Genomic DNA, 20003 nt, shown 5'->3' on the forward strand with positions numbered 1-20003 from the left:
CGTACCCCCTCTACAGTACAAAAAACCATGACGGGCGTTATTGCCATTACCACATGAGACCTTGATCAAGGGACTGGGCTGTTGTCGATCCTGTCAGTTCAGTTCGTCACCATTAGTCGAGGGGTAATGTGTGGGTAAAAGTGAACGCCGGGAAAAGGTTTTTGTACATTTTTTTACTACAGATAGTAGTTATTCGGTAGATTACTACAAATTAAAATAACTAATAAATTGATTTAATTGTGTAAGTACCTTGTATGTTTTTATTTAACTCGTTGAATTTGATCAAATACTGTAGCCATTTATCATTTCCAGGAGTTCTGGTGAATTGTGAAAAATGTCTAAAATTTATGCAGGGCCAGTTGTAGATGTTCTGGGCGATGAAATGACCAGAATTATCTGGGAAGAAATTAAAAATAAACTTATACTTCCATTTTTAGATATTCAGCTATATGTGTTTGATTTAGGCATAAAGAACAGAGATAAGACAGAAGATAGAGTTACTGTAGAATGCGCTGAAGCGATTAAAAAATACCGCGTAGGAATTAAGTGTGCTACAATCACGCCTGATGAGAAACGAGTAGAAGAGTTCAATCTGAAACAAATGTGGAAATCTCCTAATGGAACTATTAGAAATATCTTAGGAGGTACTGTTTTCAGAGAGCCTATAATCTGTACTAACATACCAAGATTAGTAAGTGGCTGGAAGAAGCCAATTATTATTGGAAGGCATGCACATGGTGACCAATATAAAGCTGCTGATTTCGTCGTACCACAAGCCGGAAGAGTTAGTTTAGTTTTTAAAACAGAAGGTAAAGTTAAAGAAGTGGTGGTGAATGATTTTAAAGGACCTGGTGTAGTAATGGGTATGTTCAATACAGATGCTTCTATAACAGATTTCGCTCATGCATGTTTCAAGTATGCTTTAAATAAAAAATATCCACTCTATATGAGTACTAAAAACACAATATTGAAGAAGTATGATGGTCGCTTTAAGGATATTTTCCAATCGATATATGAGAAATCTTATAAAGAAAAATATGAAGCAAAAAATATTTGGTATGAACATAGGCTCATCGATGATATGGTGGCATACGCTATGAAGTCAGAAGGTGGTTTCGTATGGGCCTGCAAAAACTATGATGGTGACGTCCAGTCAGATTCCGTAGCCCAAGGTTATGGATCTTTAGGGATGATGACATCTGTGCTTATTAGTGCAGACGGTCGCACTATTGAAGCTGAAGCAGCGCACGGTACAGTAACAAGACATTTTCGTTTATACGAACAAGGAAAAGAAACTTCAACTAACCCTATAGCTTCTATATTTGCATGGACCAGAGGTTTGATGCACAGAGCTAAATTAGATGAAAATGAAGAATTAAAGTATTTTGCTGAAAAACTTGAAGAAGTTTGTATTGAAACTATTGAGAGTGGATTCATGACAAAAGATCTAGCTATTTGTATCAAAGGTATGGATAATGTTACGCGAGATGATTACATGGAAACTTTTGAATTTTTAGACAAATTAGCCTCAAATTTGAGAATTAAGCTCTCAAAGTGACAATCAAAGTTGTAATGTTTTATTAAGTGCAAAATTTAAATGTTTGAAATGTATCATTTATTCAGAGGGTCAAGTGGGTCGAATATTATTTGAATATAATCTGAATTTCAATAAAAAAAATCTTTTTATGTCTGACTAAAGAAAAAGTATTAAAAATTTGTTATCAAATGCCAATTCATGATTTAACGTAATGTTAAACTGTTTTATCACATTCCGATAATTTTTTTTATTTATTTCTTTTTAAATAAAATTTAAAATTGTTTGCAACATGTATCAAAAAGCAGAGTTAATTTAAATAAATAAAGTGAGTTGTTTCGGAAGCATTTATACATGTAAAAATATGTTACTTGTTCTTTAATTTTTCCTATAATTTGTAGAATTGCAAAGTAAACTCTTATTATATAAAGTAATTCACTATACATACTTTTAGAAATACAAATATAATTTGTAATAATTAAGCTGTTCGAATAAATTGTGCAATAATTATATTTATACCAATACCTACTGGCCTTGAGTTTTTTTTTTTTTTTTAATTTAAACAATAATTAATTTATAATTTAAAAAGTTTTGATTAGTAGTCTGCTAGGAATTTCCTCATACATTTATTCACTCCAAAAAAGATACAATTTTATGACTATGAAATTTATGAGACCAAATAATAATAGGATTTAATTCTCGGATCGGCAAAAGCCGACCTCAAAGCATTTTATGTATTTTTTACATTGCACTTACCAGAATTTGTAATACTAATTGAAAAGTATTAAAAATTATGGCAATAAAAGAATGAATACTCTTTATTCAAAATTTCAAATATAAAGACAAAAATCAAAAATATTAGAATAAAAAGAAAAGAAGTAGTTTATATATATATATATTTTTTTTTTTTTTTTACATGGCACTACAGCCCTTGAAGGGCCTTGACCTCCTTAGTAATTTGCCTCCAGCTCTCTCTATCTGTGGCATTTCTTCTCCAATTCCTCACACCAAGCCTTCTGAGGTCTCCTTCCACATCCTCCAACCATCTCTATATATAACCATCTTTATATATATATATTTATATATATATAAATTCCAGGAGAGCTTATATGCTGAAGTAATGTTTATGATTTCTGTGGATGCTTATTAACTCTCGCTAACAAAGGTAAATGCAGATGAACAGAAATTGAAAAAAAATATTGTAAAAGGACGACCGTATACTTTAGAAAAATTGATACCCACACAAGTCGTCTTCAGCAGTGAAAGTATTATTTGTACTCGTAGCAATAAAAAAAAAAAACTACATTTTTGTTAAGGCCAATTCATTCTGATTGTTTATCTGGCCTGCAGCGAAACAATTTTCTTTAATCTGATAAATCTAATCGTGGAAGGATACATATAGGAAGGTAAAGTAGGCCACAAGTGTGTCTTCCGAAAACTCTTGAATGCTTTTTTTTTTCAAGGCTATGGTCGAAGCCAAAATTGGGATGTTCTTGATATTGATGTTCAGCTTTAGGAATCTGCGAGCATAGCGTTCTCTAATAAGTTTTTATCTTGATCACATTACTCGAGTAGCAGTTTCATAACTAGATATTCTATTGTTCATCTGATCGTTATAGCTTTATAATAACAGTCTTAAGAATTAATTTTTTTATACTAGATTGTAATTTTGTAAAAGTTATTTATATTTGCTACTCATGCAGAGCAGAACACTTCGGTAGAGCGAATTGTACATCTGTCATCTTTGTCAAATTCCATTGTCTTATACAGTAAAGGCGCCTGTGCTAAAGTTGTGAATGATCGCAGCCGAAACAGCCATCGCTTTGTAAAAACAGGAATCCCTTAGTTCTGACGCAATTTTTACTGCTCTGAAACATAAATCCAACAAATATTAAATTAGAAATTTTGAGAGGTACCCCCCAAGCTCCCAGTTTTACGTTTCAAATTTCATGAATTATTTCGAAACTATCCCATGCATTGAAAATAAAAAATTAATAATTTTGCCTAAAAAAATTTTTGGTTAAACAAATCTGTAATATCTTGTTTACAAACTTTAATTAAAATAAAAATTAAATTAACTTGTTATTTTTTTGATTTGTTATCCTAGACCTAATTTTGTATTTTTCCCCTCTTTATTTTAATCCTTGAATGGCCAAACATTTATCTTGCACATGAATTTGACCCTCACTCTAAATATGAATTGACGTAACTACTCGTAGTAATCTATTCTTATGAGTAATTTTGTATCAGAACACAGAATTGTAAGAAAATATATTCATATGGTAAACATATTTTTTTAACATCTCAAATCTATTTTTACTGGAGATAAGAAAGAGCAATTAACGTAACTAGAGAAAAAAATAAGCATTTTAGTAACGTCTTATAGCAACCATCTTTTCTTTTTGAACATTAGATGGTTCTACAATGCCAGCGTGGCACTGAACGTCCAATGCAGTATTTTTTATTTAATCAGCATTATATAACAGCAGTCCCACTTCATATGTAACGTAACTATACATTACAACTACACCTTCAAATAAAATAAAAAACTCTGCCACATAATTAATATCCCAAATAAGATCCATAAATTATGTGTGAAACCTAATCTAACAAGTTGAAGCAAACAAACCAAAAATACGTTTTATAGATTTTTTTTTTCTCGAAAGTGTTAAATAATAACGCATTAAACATTATTTATTTTTCTTAAAAAATTTGCTTGTGATACATTTTAAAATCTTATTAAAGATTTAATAATTTAAAATCTAAAAATCTGCCAAGCTTTACAGATAACGGAAGTTTAAGTTATGCTTTGTTTTTTAAATCTAACTCCAGTGAGTGGCGGTTTTATCATTGCCCTCCTTGCAGCCAAATATAATACGAAAATCATTTGCTAAAGGCTGCGTCATTAAACTGCATCGGCTTAGAGCATCTATGAGTTATTTCGCACCCATATCAAAACCATTTTTAATAAGGGGGCACAATGGAAAATCCATTATCTTAATCCTGCAGGCAATCTTGGCTCGTAGCAAAATAAAATTTGGCACACAGTACCCCCGAGAATCTTGGATGTTAGGCCATGACTTTCTCTTTTCTATAGATCTGATATATTGGCTCGTTATATACGCTTCGTTCTCAATGGTCTTCAAAATAAGGAACTTCTGGTAAAAAGCCAAATATTCACAAAAGCTATACTTTTGAAGGACAAGAGAAATTAAAAATCAGATTAGTTCCACTAAAACGTGATTTTCAAAATTCTCGAAGTCCAAAATTTACAAATTTCCTTCCAGACCTAGTATTTTTACAATTAGCTGTCCTTGATATTGCAAATGCTAATGAATGACTCCTCTTTCACGTTCTCTCTCTCTGTTTCCACTAAATTAATACATATTAATGTTTCTAACGTAAGGTTAGACCTACTTAGTGAGTTTTTCAATGTCTCGCAATTTCCTCAAAAATGGCATCAAGAATTTTATAAAATAATAAATGACAACGTTCAAACAATAGGGTGCTTTGGATTTTGTTTAATGTGCCAATTCAGTGCAGCTAACTGGACTACTTTCAATATATCATTCCCAATAAAAAATAACTGCAAAATCATTCTTTCATTTTTCCCCTTTTTCATGTTTGAATGTAGTTTTTTCTAAATTATTTTAATAACTAAAGAGTTATTTGAAATTCATTATTTATTTGCATGATAATGCTTATCCACATGTAGTCACGTGTATTAGCGATACCTTCAAGATACTGAAATTCGAACTTTTAGATTGTCAGAGTGCAACTTGGATTAAATATTTTAAGGACTTCTTTGGGCTGAAAGTTTGAGAGGGCGATTTCATTATCATATGAGCATATCTACGCTACGAATGGCTCTATCCCAAGTAATGCAGAAAATGTTGCAAGAAGTTATGAGCAGCAGAAAAAGGAGTATGCCAAGAATACTATGAGCGGCTTTTCAAGCAAGAAGAGGCAATTTTTGTCATTAAAACTTTTAAGATAATATGAGGCGAATAAAGTTTTTTTTTTGTAGGATTACTTTTGTTGTTATTTTTATTTTCATCTTTTCGTTTAATTCCCAAATAGATTTGTGAGGTTTTAATTTCTTTTGAGCCACGACTTACCGGGCAAATTCATCCCAAATGCAGCTAGGTACACCGAAAAAAAAGACATTCTTTTCACATATGCTCAAATTATGACTCTAAATGGTTTCTTGAAAACGTAAAGGACCATAAAACATGTATTTCTAATGTAAAATTAAGGTTGACAATTTTTTATAATTGCAAAACATGCAAGTCGGAGAAAGTAAAGATTATCAGAGGTACACGAAGGTACGTTATGCTCTAAATTAGATACCGTTATAAATGCATTGGAGCTTTCGGACTAAAATTATATTTTATAATACCCAAAATTATGAAAGGAATTGTCATTTAAGTTCCTACTATTTTATAAAAAAAATACTTGTATAATTTTCAGTTAAAAAACACTCACATAAACTAGTATCTTTGATCACTGAATTGTTTACAAATGGAAAAAAGTCGTATTAATAAACATTAGAAAGTTACTATTCATTTTAGTGAAAGTTATCCTTTACTATAAAGAGATTTCTCTAAAATGCTTTAAAACTAAAGAATTAATTTCTTTAAAAAAATAATAAAAATAGAACTTTGTACAATTATTCACACTACTTTCTTTTATCGTAATCAATGAAAATGAAATTCTCTTGAAGCGAGGAAAATATTGAAAGTTACAAAATTTATTTAAATGGTATTAACGCTCTGCTGTTATTCTACAACTTTGGAACTTTTCTTACATATTATGTATTATACTTCTTTTAATAGGTATTGAGATTGTACATACTCCATTCGCCATGTTATAGTACCGTAATGGTTTGTACTGCAAAATGAAACGTTCTAAGAAACTCAAATTAACAAGAAGACATATAGACCAATTTGTATAGTCCACTTTTTTTTGGATTCAGGACCTTAAAAACGGATATTTCCAACAGAAATTTATCGAAATATTACTAGAAAGCGACTTTTCTTAAGAGATGTAAGAGGAGTAAACAAGATTTTTAATTTTATTTTATTCGGTAATCATTTAAGTACAAACTTACGAAATATAAAAAATTAATAATTACATTCAAATGAGAATGAAAAGAAATACGAAATGAATTGAAATGGTTTGTATAAAATTTCTGCAAGATGAAAAATTTTTAAGAAACTCAAACTTAATATTTTTTACAGCTTTCTAAGAAGCCTGAAACTTGAGATGCAACTTGAATTAAAAATTTGTTATTTTCGTTGCACTAGACGTTTATTTGTTGTTGATGCAGAATTAAAAAGAAAAATTAAGTGAATACGGATAATTTCACTTATAAAAACATAGAACCCCTAGATCAAAGGAAACAGGAAGTCACGGATCATCATTCGCTGTGTCACCAGCTTCCATCCCGATGCCCTTCACGATATTTTGAAGAGCCATCCCCTAATAAAGAGAATCTTCAGGACACCTCCCCTTCTCAATGCTTCCAGAGAAGATATATCCACCTCAATCAACAGTTATAAAGTCAGTCAGTTTGTCACCTCAGAAAGAGGCAAGAATTGAATGTCAACCCGGAATTTGCTATTTCCGAACGATGGAAATGGAAAATTTTCTTCTAATTTAATTATTTATTCTTAAAAAATCATGGCACACTTCTCTCTTTTTAAAATGGCACTCCGAAGTGCTGTGATAGCGGTTGCGGAACTCTGCACTAGAGGATCTCCTTGAAGAAACTTATCGGGCAACTTGAAGAACATCTTTGCAATTTCTATTTAAACAGTGTAGCGACAACTGATAACGATTTATCTTGTGCAATTTAAACTAATTTGAAGACTTTTTTTATTTGCTTATTTTTATTTTTTTTTATTCATTCCGGTTTTAATTTTAATGCTAACAAATCTTAAGCTTTACTTCAGGCACAATGGAATTTTTTTTAGTGATTATATAATTGTATTTTTTTTTTTCAATAATTTCACAAAAAGTATCCTTTTATCAATTATCGTATTCGTTATGATTTGATAAGAAGCCATTAGGGGGCTCACTACTCCTCTTTAAAGGAAAATAAGAAATAGAATAATGTGAGAGATATATGTAAGAGATAATGTTACCACAACATTAACAATGTTTTATTTTAAAAAACCACTCTTATTAACTTATTTTATACTAACTTCATTTTTAAAATAATTATAATTTATATCCACTGTTGCACAGGCATTTCAGTTATTATTATTACATAGCAATAAAAAGATAATTTGTCTTTCATTCAAATAAATTTGTCCAAATTTCACCTCCTAGAACTTGCCGAGAACGGAAAATTAGTAAATGTATTTTAAAGTAATAAATACTCACCTTTTTTTAGCTTTTACTTTTCAATTAATTATTTTAGTCAAATTAGTGAGAAAATGAGGTACAGTTAGGCTGTGGAAGACAACCTATGCTGTTTGTTTAAACTAATCTGCCAATGGTCCCTATGAATAATAGAATCAGTAAAACTACTGCTTGGAACGTTAGGTTGGGATGTCCTTAAGGCGCCGAGTTATTTGAAACCGAAGGGGAGATTCATACTAAAACTTTAAGGGAGATACATACATAATTTTAACTTTAAATTGCCGTTACAACTTCCAGTGAGGAAGATAGTCAGAGAGCTAGAACTCCTAATGGGCAATCTAGAGCCATTATGATTTGCAAATAGGCAAAGATACACCATTGGTTAGTAGATTGGCAAAGAATTGTTAGTTGAAAAGTAAATGAGACTACCTGCCTTCCTGGAAGGGTTAAATTGTAGTAGCCGGAAGATAATCGCTCTAAACTTCATTTTACAAAGGCACCGAGATAAAAAAAAATTTCAAATCCTCAAAAGCGCGAAAAATTTTCTGCGCCTATTCTGCGACATCCTAGGCAACGAGTAAGTGTATCAGAAAGAAAAGTTGATAGCTTCAGCAGCCATCAACATTGGCCAGAGAGGTCAATAAAACAATAAACAAGCAAAGCCGAAAGGGCATAATTACTAGCAAAGACACTTCGATCAAAAGCGGTGAAACCACTTTTCCGTTAAGTGAAAACAATGCAGAGACTGATTCTATTTATTTGCTTAAATGAAGAAAGCGCTGAATGCTGGAGATTTTTATTAAATAGGCCAGCCCAGAAGGTGATGGAGGCACCTCCCTACAGACCCCTGTGCAAAGCTGATCGCTGAGAGTGAATGAACTAAAGAAAGAATAGCAAAGCAAAATGTATTATTTGCATTTCTTTTACAAATATTTTTGGCTTCTTACTTGTATTTGCTTTGCTATGTAATCAACAAGCACGCTGATGCGTGGCTTTTGAAGAACTTCACTTTGCGCATTCTCTTTTAGTGTTTTGGAGAATTTATACTGATAGGTAAAGAGGTTAGTGATAAAAGGAGGGCGTTCGTAACCTTCCAGAATGGAACTATTTATTTAACCTACAAAGCAGAATAATTTCATGTATTTATTTAGCAAGTAGTGATTAGTAAATTTGTAAGGTCATCAATTTCTTTAGCTATACAAACAGTACAATAAATATAGAGTGACATTCAGTATTAAGCAACTGTGCATAAGTAATTCATAGGTGTAACTTGTTTTCGAATGAGTTTGTGTGGAGAAATAGGTATGCCAATTTTCCATTCATCAAAAGTTGATATAATGATAGTCTTCGGAAAGAACACTATATAATGAGTGATTTACATTCAGTACCTAGTTCCAAAGAAAAACCTAAGTCTAAAAACGAGAATGCAAACAAAGTTCGCTCTAAAGGTATTTTTAGCTGCAAATATTGTGGATCTGAATTTACTCAAAAGACAAATTTATATCGCCATATTAGGCATTTACACAAACGAAGGGGTGATTTACCATTAAATATTGAAGTAAAGGCAACAACGGTTGTAGATAAGTACATATGTGGCAACTGCAAAGAAGAATTTAAATCACAATCTCTTTTGTCTTTTCACCAAGCATTAATTCATCCAGTTAGAAAAGGCAGATTAGTAATAACTTGCCCTATATGTACTTTTTCTGGATCCAAGGGAGAACTACTTGGTCATTATGTTGCTGAGCATAATGTTAAGGTATTTGTATTTTATTTTAATAAAAGCCTTAGTTAATAACAGAAAAATAAAGTATTCTTACCTTTTTTTCGCTTTGTAGGTTGAAATAGATGAACACAATTTTCAGTCTGCTCTAGAGTTCTTTGTTTGGAAATCGAACGTTGAGAGAGATACATTAACCCAGTACGCTAAACGTCAGAAACATCACGTACTTTGCAATGGTGTAATAATGGATATGTTATACTGCCATCGGGATGGATTTTATAGACCAGAAGGCAAGAATCTTCGAAATCTGAAATTGAAAGGAACCAACAAAATTAATGGTTATTGCCCTGCTTTTATGAAGGTAACTTTTACTTATTCACTAAATCTTAAAAGAAGTTTTTAAATTATGGTTTTTTAGTGATTCATGAATTAATATATTTGTATTTTAGGTTATGACTTTCTCTGATAATAGTGTGTCAGTTTTATTTCTGAAGACGCATGTAGGACACGACTATGAAGTAGATCGCCTAACGTTAACTAGAGAAGAACGTGACTCAATAGCAGCAAAAATTGCTGTAGGTATATCGTTCGATGAGATATTAGCTGAGTTGCATTCTTCTAAACATGAACGTCTACGTATTATGACAAGAAAAGATCTATATAATATTGAAACATCTTATCATTTAAATTCTGGAGCAGTGAGAAGAAGACATTCGAAAGTGGAAACAATAATGGAACAACATAATGTGAGTTTTAATATTGTCTCGATTGTTTTCCTAATATTGTCCCGAATCCTAATAATGTGTGATGAAAACATTCGTACCGAACTACCATTTCACGATATATGTAGCTTAAGTGTGTATTCTTGTAAGAAAATGGTTTCAATGTATTCAAGAAACAATTATTTTCAGTTACTAGTTGTCCTCTCACTTTGATCATAATTTTTTCATTGTTTCGGTTGCTGGATTTTTGAATGTCAACCTGTTCTATGTCAATACCGCACTGGAAGAAATGGTTAAACCATTTATAGGAAGCCATCGGTACGTCCAAAAAAAGACATTCATCTTCAAAAGAGATGGTTGTGTGATGGACTTTAAAGGGTTACTCAGCCGGAAGTGCTGCAGAGTTGTCACACCAATAACGCTAAACTGAAATGGGGCGCAACCCCATCTAGATGAGGATGCAACGTGATAATGCCCTCCCTTACACATTGTGGAAACATGAATTTTAGATACTAAATTAGTCAATCAAATCTCGCTTGTGAAGTGGAGTGGAGACCCTTCGCTTTGTCTATATGGGTTTTTCTTCTGTTATTACCTCGCCCAATATTTTTCACTATGTCTGAAACTCTGTAAAAGACCCCGATCGGGCATTCTCCCAGTCTTTAAGCGTCATTGTTTCGGAATGTTGGGGGAGATTGTAGATTCTATGAAAAAGAAAGCATGAATTTAAACATTAACCTTTAAATCCATTCCTTTTTTGATGATAAATATTCATTAAGGCGCCAAGGTAGCCGTGCGGTTAGAAGCGATACCTGTACAGCTAATATGTATTGTGGTACTGGGTTCGATTCCCGGTCTTAGGCCTTGGATTTTATTTAGTGTTTAATAACAAGAAATTTACAGTAAAGTATGTTTGCTAGTCGCCTCCGTCCACGACACCTAATTGGTAGTTGGACGTTAGGCCCCGTCTGAAAAAATAGGCGATTACTTTACTTTATTCATTAACTGCTGAAACTTATTGTCTTTTCTCCTTTTTTCCCCATCGAAGGCTGCACTAAAGATTCCTCATTGTTATTTGACTTTGGAAGGTGATTACTGGAACGTCAAATCAACTTTAAACAATGATCTTGTATACAAAGTTGAACTTGTATACACCCAATGCGATTATGAGCGTAAGTTCATTTTATACTGTTGACTTTAACAGGATCCATCATGAAAATTTTAACTAAAATTGTTTTTTTTACTAGAGTGCTCCTTGAAATGCATGCAGTGTCAGTGCTGTGGTCATAGTTACAAGTGCAGTTGTGAAGATTATCAGAAAATGTCAACCATGTGTAAACACAAACACCTCGTGCATCTTTCTAGAAAAGAATCTGATATTAAAATGCAGGTGAGGAATTAATCAAAGATGGATTTTTTGAAATAAAAATGATTTTATTTCCTTTAATTACCAACTATAGAACTATAAAAAAAAGAGTATCAGTGGAAAATTAACATACATCAATGTACACCCCGCACTTGGAAACTAATCGCGCTTTTGCGCTCGCGCAGTGCGTTAACTGCAGTAGTGACAGTAACTTTATGTTTCGTCAGTAAGATTGAGAAAGATGTGTAGGAATTCCATTATTAAAACCAAATTGGAAGATATTTTGTTGTTAAATTAAGGTGAATTTAAGGAGTATTTTACATGAAAAGTACTTTACATTTCTCACAATACTGAAACCCTGAAGGGCTTGAATAAAGTTTATTAAACGTGCTTTCGCTTAGCTTGTATGTACTAAAAAGTGTACTGAAAAAAAAGAGGCGTGATCTACCAAGCTAAAAAAAGTAATATAAGACATTCGATTCCTAGTCATGGACTTGGAGATTTGATTTACACTATGCAAAATAAATTGATTTATACTGTATTAGAGAAATTTTCAGTAAATTACTGTTTGCTAAAAATGTATATATGTTAATTACTCTTAGATAGTGTACCTAACCTATGTACTTTAATGTAGTTTACGTTAATATTCTTTTAATGTATTAAGAAATCTATTTTATTTTTTATAGGCTTCCTGCATTGCTAATGAATACACCAACAGTGAAGATTTACTTGTTCAGGAACAGGTACCATCTTCATCAGTTGCCGGCACCACTTTATCCACTTCCATTATATTAGACAATTGTCCACAACTCACAACTTTGGTTATTGAAGATTTACCCACCACTGTATCTGATGAAGCTGCTACTATATTTGTGTCAAGCAACGTGAATGCAAGAAAAGCCGCGATCAGAACACAATTAGCAGGGTTAGTATTTGTCGATGACGTATTTGAAAAAGAAAAAAACTAACGTACAAATTACGAACAACTGTAAGAAATTAAAAACCATGGCCTCACAATTTCCATACTATTTACAGAATTCTTCAAGCAGTAGAGTCATCTGATCTTGAAGAAGAGTTACATCTAATACAAAGTCTACTTGAACCAGTTGTACAAACGGTTCAATCTATGAAAGAAACAGAGATACTAGTACCAGAGATTGTACAACCGGCTTGCAAACAGCTGAGATTGGTTGAGGACGACGATGATGCTACTTCGTATTTCACATCAGCTGACACCAGTGCCCAACTTATAACATCCAGTCAATTGCAATCAACTATTGTTGATGAGCATAATATACTATATTAATTACTCATAAAATTACATTTAAAATCAACCTAGTCAGTAAGCCATTACAATCCAAAATTTATTGTTAGAAATACAGCCTGTGATAGCAAGATTAGTTATGCTAAGAAATTTGCAAAGATAATACATTTTAAATATTTAAACACACAAATGTAATGTAATCGTTACATGTAATCTTGTTGGGTAATTTCTATATTGAGATTGTGTATTGTAATAAGGTTTTAAAACCACAAAAATACGAGGATAAAAAAACATAACACTTTGATTATTCCCTAAGTCTTGTACACTATTTCGACAAACTACAGTTTTTACTTTCAATTTGCAATCGTATAAAATATTTAAAAAGTAATAAATATATGTATACTACGAGACGCCAAGAATTATAACATAAAAAAGTTGGGTGGCGCACCGTCTGTATGTGTGCAAGTCAAAAAAGTAAACATCTCAGATACTCATATTCAATACCCGTTTTATTACCATAGTCGCTTCTACCACTAAGGTTTATGCCGAAAACTCAAAGGAGGAGCGAATTTAATGAAGCGGTTTTTCAATTTTCTTGAAAACATTTACGAAGAGAAAGGCTCCAAGGGTTTTCTTTTTAATTCGGAGTTGATTTATACAACTTAAATTCCCATTAGTTTTATTTCAAACTTTCATGATAAAAACTTTAACGACTTCATGTCATTCACATTCAAGATTGTAAGAAGTTTGGCTAGTTAACTTTGAGCTATTCACATTTCATAGAGATTTCTAGCTACAATCAAAAAACTTATGCCTTCTTCCGATAACTGAAGCTCTGTGTAAATTCATGTTTATTAAGATATTGTTTATCCAACCAATGAAAAGAAAAAAAAATCAAAGAGATATGGGTTGAACGCCCAAGTTTTGCATGAAGTACGATTCTGTCCAATCCTTCGCAAAAGAAGAATCAACCTAATCATTTAGAATCAAGCAAGAAATTTAGAGGAAGATATTTGACCAACATTTGAAATATAATAATCATGGTGTTGCGTTTATTTTTCCGATTCGCTTTTGATTAATTTTTTTCATCCTAAAATAAGTGTATTTTTGAAAAGTATTTTTTAATCGTAAAAAGTATAGTATTAAATAACTCAGGATGCCCTAACTTATCTATGTAACGTCTCTTTTTTTTTACAATTTTTTTTTTATTAACTTTACTCCAAAATAAGTTTTCGAGATTTAGTCTTGTAGGAAAAATTTTCCTTCAGGAAAAATCTAGTTGATCTTAATTATTCGCTGAATTGCTACCTAATTCATTTATGTACTTTATATTAATCTGAAGGTGCTAAGTTTGTTCTCTTGATGAATGCGAAGTTCTGATTGTTAAGAAAAGTATAATATTTATTAATAAAGACTAAGAAAGATACATGTGTCAATGGTAGACTGTTAACTGGCCACTGTTATCTTGAGGTATAAAAATTTGTCTGATATTCTTGATTCCACGTATATAATGATGAATAAATGGAGATCTTCTTTGTGAAGGTCAGGGTATTCTATTCTATTGAATTGTTAATATGGAGAAATTTATAGTTAGCTATGGTTTACACTTGGCCAACAAGCTAACCTGAAAGGACAGGCATCAATTTTTTCTTATTTCATTTTCTTTTTTGGGAAGTTTGAGAGCTTGGTTTGTATGATTGACGTTATGTTCAACGGAAAAAGAATTTAGAGACTTGCTTACTACATCCCCAATAACTAACCTATTCTTAACATCTTTAGATTGAATCTCAATTCCTTCTCTCCTAAATGTAACAACTACAATTAAAATACTTTGCTTAAAAAACCGAGATTGCCATTAAAACCTAAAGAACATCCTTCCACTCAATTTTCCATTTTGAAATCATATTTGTAAGAACTTTACTTCCAAATACAGATCGGTACATCAAATTTTCTTCAGTAGAATCTTAGGACTTACTAATGAATAAAACAAAAAATTGAAATTTACTTATAAGATTAAATATTAGAATATCACTTTACGCCACATCTCTCTTCCTCTGATATCCACTATGACTATCCCTATTTCTTCTGCCTAATGTCCGTAATGTTAGGATGTAGTTTGTTTGTAGGCAAGACTGACGAACAGCCTACATACCCAATTTTGATGAACTCAGTAGACGCATTTTCGATCACAGATCTTACATAATAACAAACGACTCATATTAAATTCTTTAGTATTAAAGAACTTTTTGTTATAACTGATCATACACAAAGACGGTTGTTCGTCGTAAATAGCCTGTGATTTTCTCTCCTCCGGTTAAGAGAACAATTCGCCTAGAACTAAGGGAGTTTCATCGCTGGCCAATTTTCCCCCGTGTGAACGTTAGTGTGTCGCCAGCGCTGGTGTAAGATTTAAAATAAAATAACATTGAATAAAGTTCCTGTAAATTTGTAATTTTTGAATTATAATTATCGCTATAAGAGATAGTGGAAAACAAAACAAAAAATTCAATGATATGATATAAAGCTTTCACAGTTCATGGACATTTTAGCGTTCAGATCTCTAGCATTCATCGAGAGGTTTTGATTTTTAAATAAAGTTTCTTAGAAACAATCAAGGAATCATTCATTAAAGGTCATTAATCAGGGAATCCTGTTATATATAAATAATCATGAATTAATTCGTTTTTATTACTTAACATTCCAACAGTATTTTGTCTAGATGTATTGAAAATGTAGATATTTATAGTTTGCATAAAATGAAATAATGCATATGTAAATAATATTACATGTATATCTTTTGAGTAAATTGGTAATTTTGTGTATAATTTAGCTGAGAGCAAGTATTTCCCTTCGAGGAAACTAGACTATTAACAATTTTGGAACTGAGAAGACAGTTCTGTTATTTTTAATTTTGAGTTGTTTTTTTTATAGAAATAATAATTTGAGATTGGGAAAACAAGGGAACATTTTTGTACAATAATTTGGAATAATGTGATTTTAATATAAAGTATAAGTCAAGTAGGATTCGATTGTAAGAATTTCTAAGAAGGGCTCTGACATTTTGGAGAGTTTTAATAACTTATAATTCTCTTGTCCCTAAATCAAATCATAACTTTGTGAAGTTATTTGTGATAGAATGACTGAGTGATCAGGTTTTTTTTTCTTTGTCAATTGTGAGATGAATAATCGGAACTATTTATATATTTGGAAAACATAAAAATTGTCCTAAAGGTAAAGCAATTAGCAAAAATTGGAAAGTATGTGCGAAAAGTGAAGAAATTAGCAAAATCTAATAGCTTTTCCGTAATGCATTCCCAGTATCAATAGTAAAAATTAGTTATTTTTGAGGCTCTATTCCAATTATGTAAGAACCATTTTGGTATCAGCTCTCATTCGACTTCTTGTCTAATTTTCTTAGTTCTAAGTACAATATTAATTATAATTCTAAGACAATATTCTGGCTTTTCAGCAAACTCGGAATGTTTAAAGATATTTATTTTCTGTAACAATAGGTTATTTAGTAATAGGTGATAAAACCGTGCATTTTTCAGAAATAGGACTGTAGCGGACAAGCGAAAAGCTAAAAATAAATTTTTAAGTAAAAGTTTTAAGGTATACTGTTAAATTTACTTAGATTTCTTTCTGTATTTAGATTTCTTTGTTGAAAGAGTTCAGTTCATTTGGTTTAAAAAAAGAAAAAAAAATGCGTATAAACCTGGAAGTCCTCACTTCTCAATTTTATTAAATTTAAACTTCGTTTGTGTCTTAAAAAATTTATATAAGATTAAGATTAAGATTAAGATAGTAGATGGGACGGGACCTATGCCCCAAGGCACCGCAGCCACAGAAGACTTATTGTGCCAGTCCCTTCTTAGTTCTAGTAGGCTTATATTTATACAAACGCAATTCTTTTTCTTATTAGTTGGAGATAAAGAGGAATTTATTCTGTAATTTCCTTTATATTTTATCGTCTGCGCAAATCTTACTAAACTTAATTTCGTGAAATCCATTATAACAAAAATAAAGTAAAAATGTTTATTGTCTCATAAATTGTGTTTCTTAATTTTAATTTTACGTGATTAACTCCATCCAAAGAATGTATGAATAAACATTTTGATAATTTTAGAAATATATTTCTATGTTTACTTTCTCACACGTCTTAAGAGGAAGTTATAAAAAATGTTTGTGCTTTTTTTTAACTAGAAATTAAGTTTTATGGCCCCCTGAGTCCAAATAAGTGTTTCTTTTTTTTTTTTTTTTTTTAATATTTTTGGGGGGTTAGAAGTCGCTGGTGGAAACATAAATTTAATATTTCGGTTCGAAATCCCTATAAAGGAAGTAGAAAATTATTTAATGGATTGTTCTCTAATTGGGATTTTTCTTAAAAAAAAAAAATGCATCAATTTTTCCTAGACTTTCTTTATACATTTTAAATACATGTAGTAAAGTAATGCCTATTTTTTTCAGGCAGGTTTTAACTCCACAACTACCGATTAGGTGTCGTGGACGGAGGCGGATAGCAAACATACTTTACTATAAATTTCTTTTAATAACCAGTAAATAAAAAGCAAGGCCTAAATCGGGGATTGAACCCAGTACCACATATACATGTTAGCTTTGCGGGCCTTGCCTCTAATCTGTTCGGCTATTGTATAGTTTAAATATAGTTTTATAACCTTTTATTTGAAAAATTTATCAACGAACATTTCGTTTTAAAGCCTGATTGTATTAATAGAAAGTACTGTTTCATTCAGATCTGAAAAGCATTTCTTACGAAGAAACATACAAGTATGAACAAAAAAATTGCTTTTATTAACTATTTCACATTTTATTTCATGTCGCCTATTTTTATCCGTGAGAACACTTTTAGTTTCTGTTTTCTAGTGAACTGTACACTCAGCGAGCGAGTGTACTGCATGATAGAAACATAATTAGTGTCTTACTCTTTACAATAAACTAAATAAAATAACCGATCGCCACTGTTAATGGAAGCAAATCAGAAACTGGTTTACAGAAATAGAAAGATCATGTGTTCTATGACGGATAAAATCAGTAATATTATACAGCAATGCGGAACTAACCATTTTTTCATTCATTTACCGGCAAGATTAAGTGAAAAAGCACAATAAATTTGCCAGTTTCTTAAGTTTAACTTTTCACTTAAAACATTTTCTAAATGATTGCTTTTGTAGTTTCGGATTAATTTATCTTAAGAAAATTACAATAAACCAGTTAATTAATTTTACTCGTTATATTCAACTAATTTGAAATTTCAAACAAGAGTAAAACTGTAGAAAATCCTTCGAATTATAATATCCAATTGTTTCACTTAAATACAAACATTAAATGCATATTAGTTTTTAATTAATTATTAAGCAACGAAATTATTCAAATTAAATTTTATTCATTAAGTGCCTGTAAATTTATTTCTTAAAAATTAACATCTATTAAAGAAATTCTTTTTAGAGATTACGTTAAAATAGTATTGTATTAATAAGACCTATTTGAGACTGCAATTTAAACTTACTTATTATTGAAATAATTTTCTAGTACGTTCTGGTCCACAAAATTTTTTTGTATTGTTTTGAGGAATAAAGAGTGTTAAATAAAACCATTTAAGGAAACCTAGAACAAAAGTGGGGTTCAAAATTTTTTGGGCTGTTTACGTGTATATTGCAAAAAAAGAAAAAAGTGATTAAAGAGATTATTGTCAATTTGAAAGTATAAGGCCTAAGTGCTCAGATATATATTTTGTGGGTAAAATAATGATTATTAATTAATTCTATTGAGTCTTTATCTATTCTAGATTAAATTAGCTTTGATGTGGTTCTTTTTATTGATTAGTTTGTCCTTTCTATCTTGTATTTTTTATGATTGATATCAGCTCGTAAGATGAAGTTGTTATATGAATTTGGCAAACAGTTATGTGCAATAATTATGTAATTGGCATTAGTTACCCGGTTTGGCATTTCACTTTTTTATTTATATATTTATTTTTTATAAAGACTTGAGTAGTTACTAAAATGTTAACAATAAACTTATGTAACATATGTGTAACTTTTTTAGACCTCTAATTTCATGCATACCAGTATGAATACCAGATTGAAGGAATAGGAGATTTAAGTCCCAAAATTAAATAAATAAAAATTAAGCGGCCTAGGTGTTCTAAGATCAATATTAAAAGTAAAACTAAAAAAGAATATCTGTACCTTGTATGGGCTGATCATTGGACCCCATGGGTCTGATGGTAAGATTTTTGTGATATTCACAAACTAGTCTTGAGACGGCAGTTTCGATTCCCTACTAGCATTGATGTGAAAGAAGACGTCTGTATAGAATCCGGCACATAACGGACTCATTTTTGTAGAATGCGAAACATCTGACGGAATGTTCGGATGAAAAGAGATTAGGTTCAGGATCTTTAGTCGATGAAACTGCTTGATCAGTTTACCTTCAAGTACTGTAAATCTTGATTGTTCACTCTTGTCTGGCTCAGCTTTTGATGCTGATGCTTTCCTTAGTGCTCAAAAGGGCTTTAGATAACGAGAGGTTGTTCCTTCCCGCAGACGTATAACTCTCAAAGTACTTACAATGGCTTTCGGTAAAAGATTAAGAACAATGCAAAACTCTGTTATGAAAGTTAATGAATAAACAATGAAAATTTGAACGAGATTCATCGCTAGATTGCTTAAGGCACAAAAAATACTTTTAACTTGGCCCTTGTAAAGAACTAAATTTCAATTTGAACTTGGAACAGGTTATTATTATGCTTAACAGGCTAAAAAACTGAGTATTCTATCTAGCGATGAAAGCTTGAACTAAACTTTTCCAGTAGTTCTGACTTATGTCGCTAGTTAGCTTTTACAACCTATTTTCTTAGTAAAAATGGAGCTTAGCATTTTTTTAAAATATTTTATTTTGAATAAAGAGGCTTTTTTGATATATAAAAGTGGTATTAGTTTAATGCAAGCTATGGTACTTACAAATTAAAGAAGAAATATAAAAACTTGGTGCGGTCAATCATAAAT

General features: G+C 31.2%; 3 protein-coding genes across 3 annotated transcripts in view; 2 read left to right on the forward strand and 1 right to left on the reverse strand.

The window, feature by feature from the left end:
- The first annotated feature begins 37 nt into the window (after nucleotides 1–37).
- Idh (isocitrate dehydrogenase [NADP] cytoplasmic) lies at nucleotides 38–2058 on the forward strand. Its single transcript, XM_074123158.1, has 2 exons — nucleotides 38–241; nucleotides 313–2058. Exon 2 carries the CDS (start codon nucleotides 335–337, stop codon nucleotides 1556–1558), a length of 1224 nt encoding a protein of 407 aa, XP_073979259.1. The 5' UTR covers nucleotides 38–241; nucleotides 313–334; the 3' UTR covers nucleotides 1559–2058.
- The window catches only part of LOC141451660 (uncharacterized), a 47875-nt gene continuing 29061 nt past the window's right edge, over nucleotides 1190–20003 (reverse strand). Inside the window, exons 32-33 of the mRNA XM_074123145.1 lie at nucleotides 9721–9930; nucleotides 1190–3402 (exon numbers count right to left, since the gene is read on the reverse strand). Coding sequence (XP_073979246.1) covers nucleotides 9900–9930 — 31 coding nt within the window. The 3' untranslated portion in view covers nucleotides 1190–3402; nucleotides 9721–9899. The remainder of the gene's footprint in view (nucleotides 3403–9720; nucleotides 9931–20003) is intronic.
- LOC141451664 (uncharacterized) lies at nucleotides 8945–19025 on the forward strand. The gene is made up of 7 exons (XM_074123157.1): nucleotides 8945–9659; nucleotides 9739–9984; nucleotides 10073–10369; nucleotides 11394–11517; nucleotides 11593–11735; nucleotides 12398–12636; nucleotides 12747–19025. The coding sequence occupies exons 1-7, from the start codon at nucleotides 9267–9269 to the stop codon at nucleotides 13015–13017; spliced, it is 1713 nt and encodes a 570-aa protein (XP_073979258.1). The 5' UTR covers nucleotides 8945–9266; the 3' UTR covers nucleotides 13018–19025.

This window comes from Rhodnius prolixus, unplaced genomic scaffold, assembly GCF_049639745.1.
Source record: "Rhodnius prolixus isolate KJV_2025 unplaced genomic scaffold, Rpr scaffold_14, whole genome shotgun sequence".
Lineage (NCBI taxonomy): Eukaryota > Metazoa > Arthropoda > Insecta > Hemiptera > Reduviidae > Rhodnius > Rhodnius prolixus.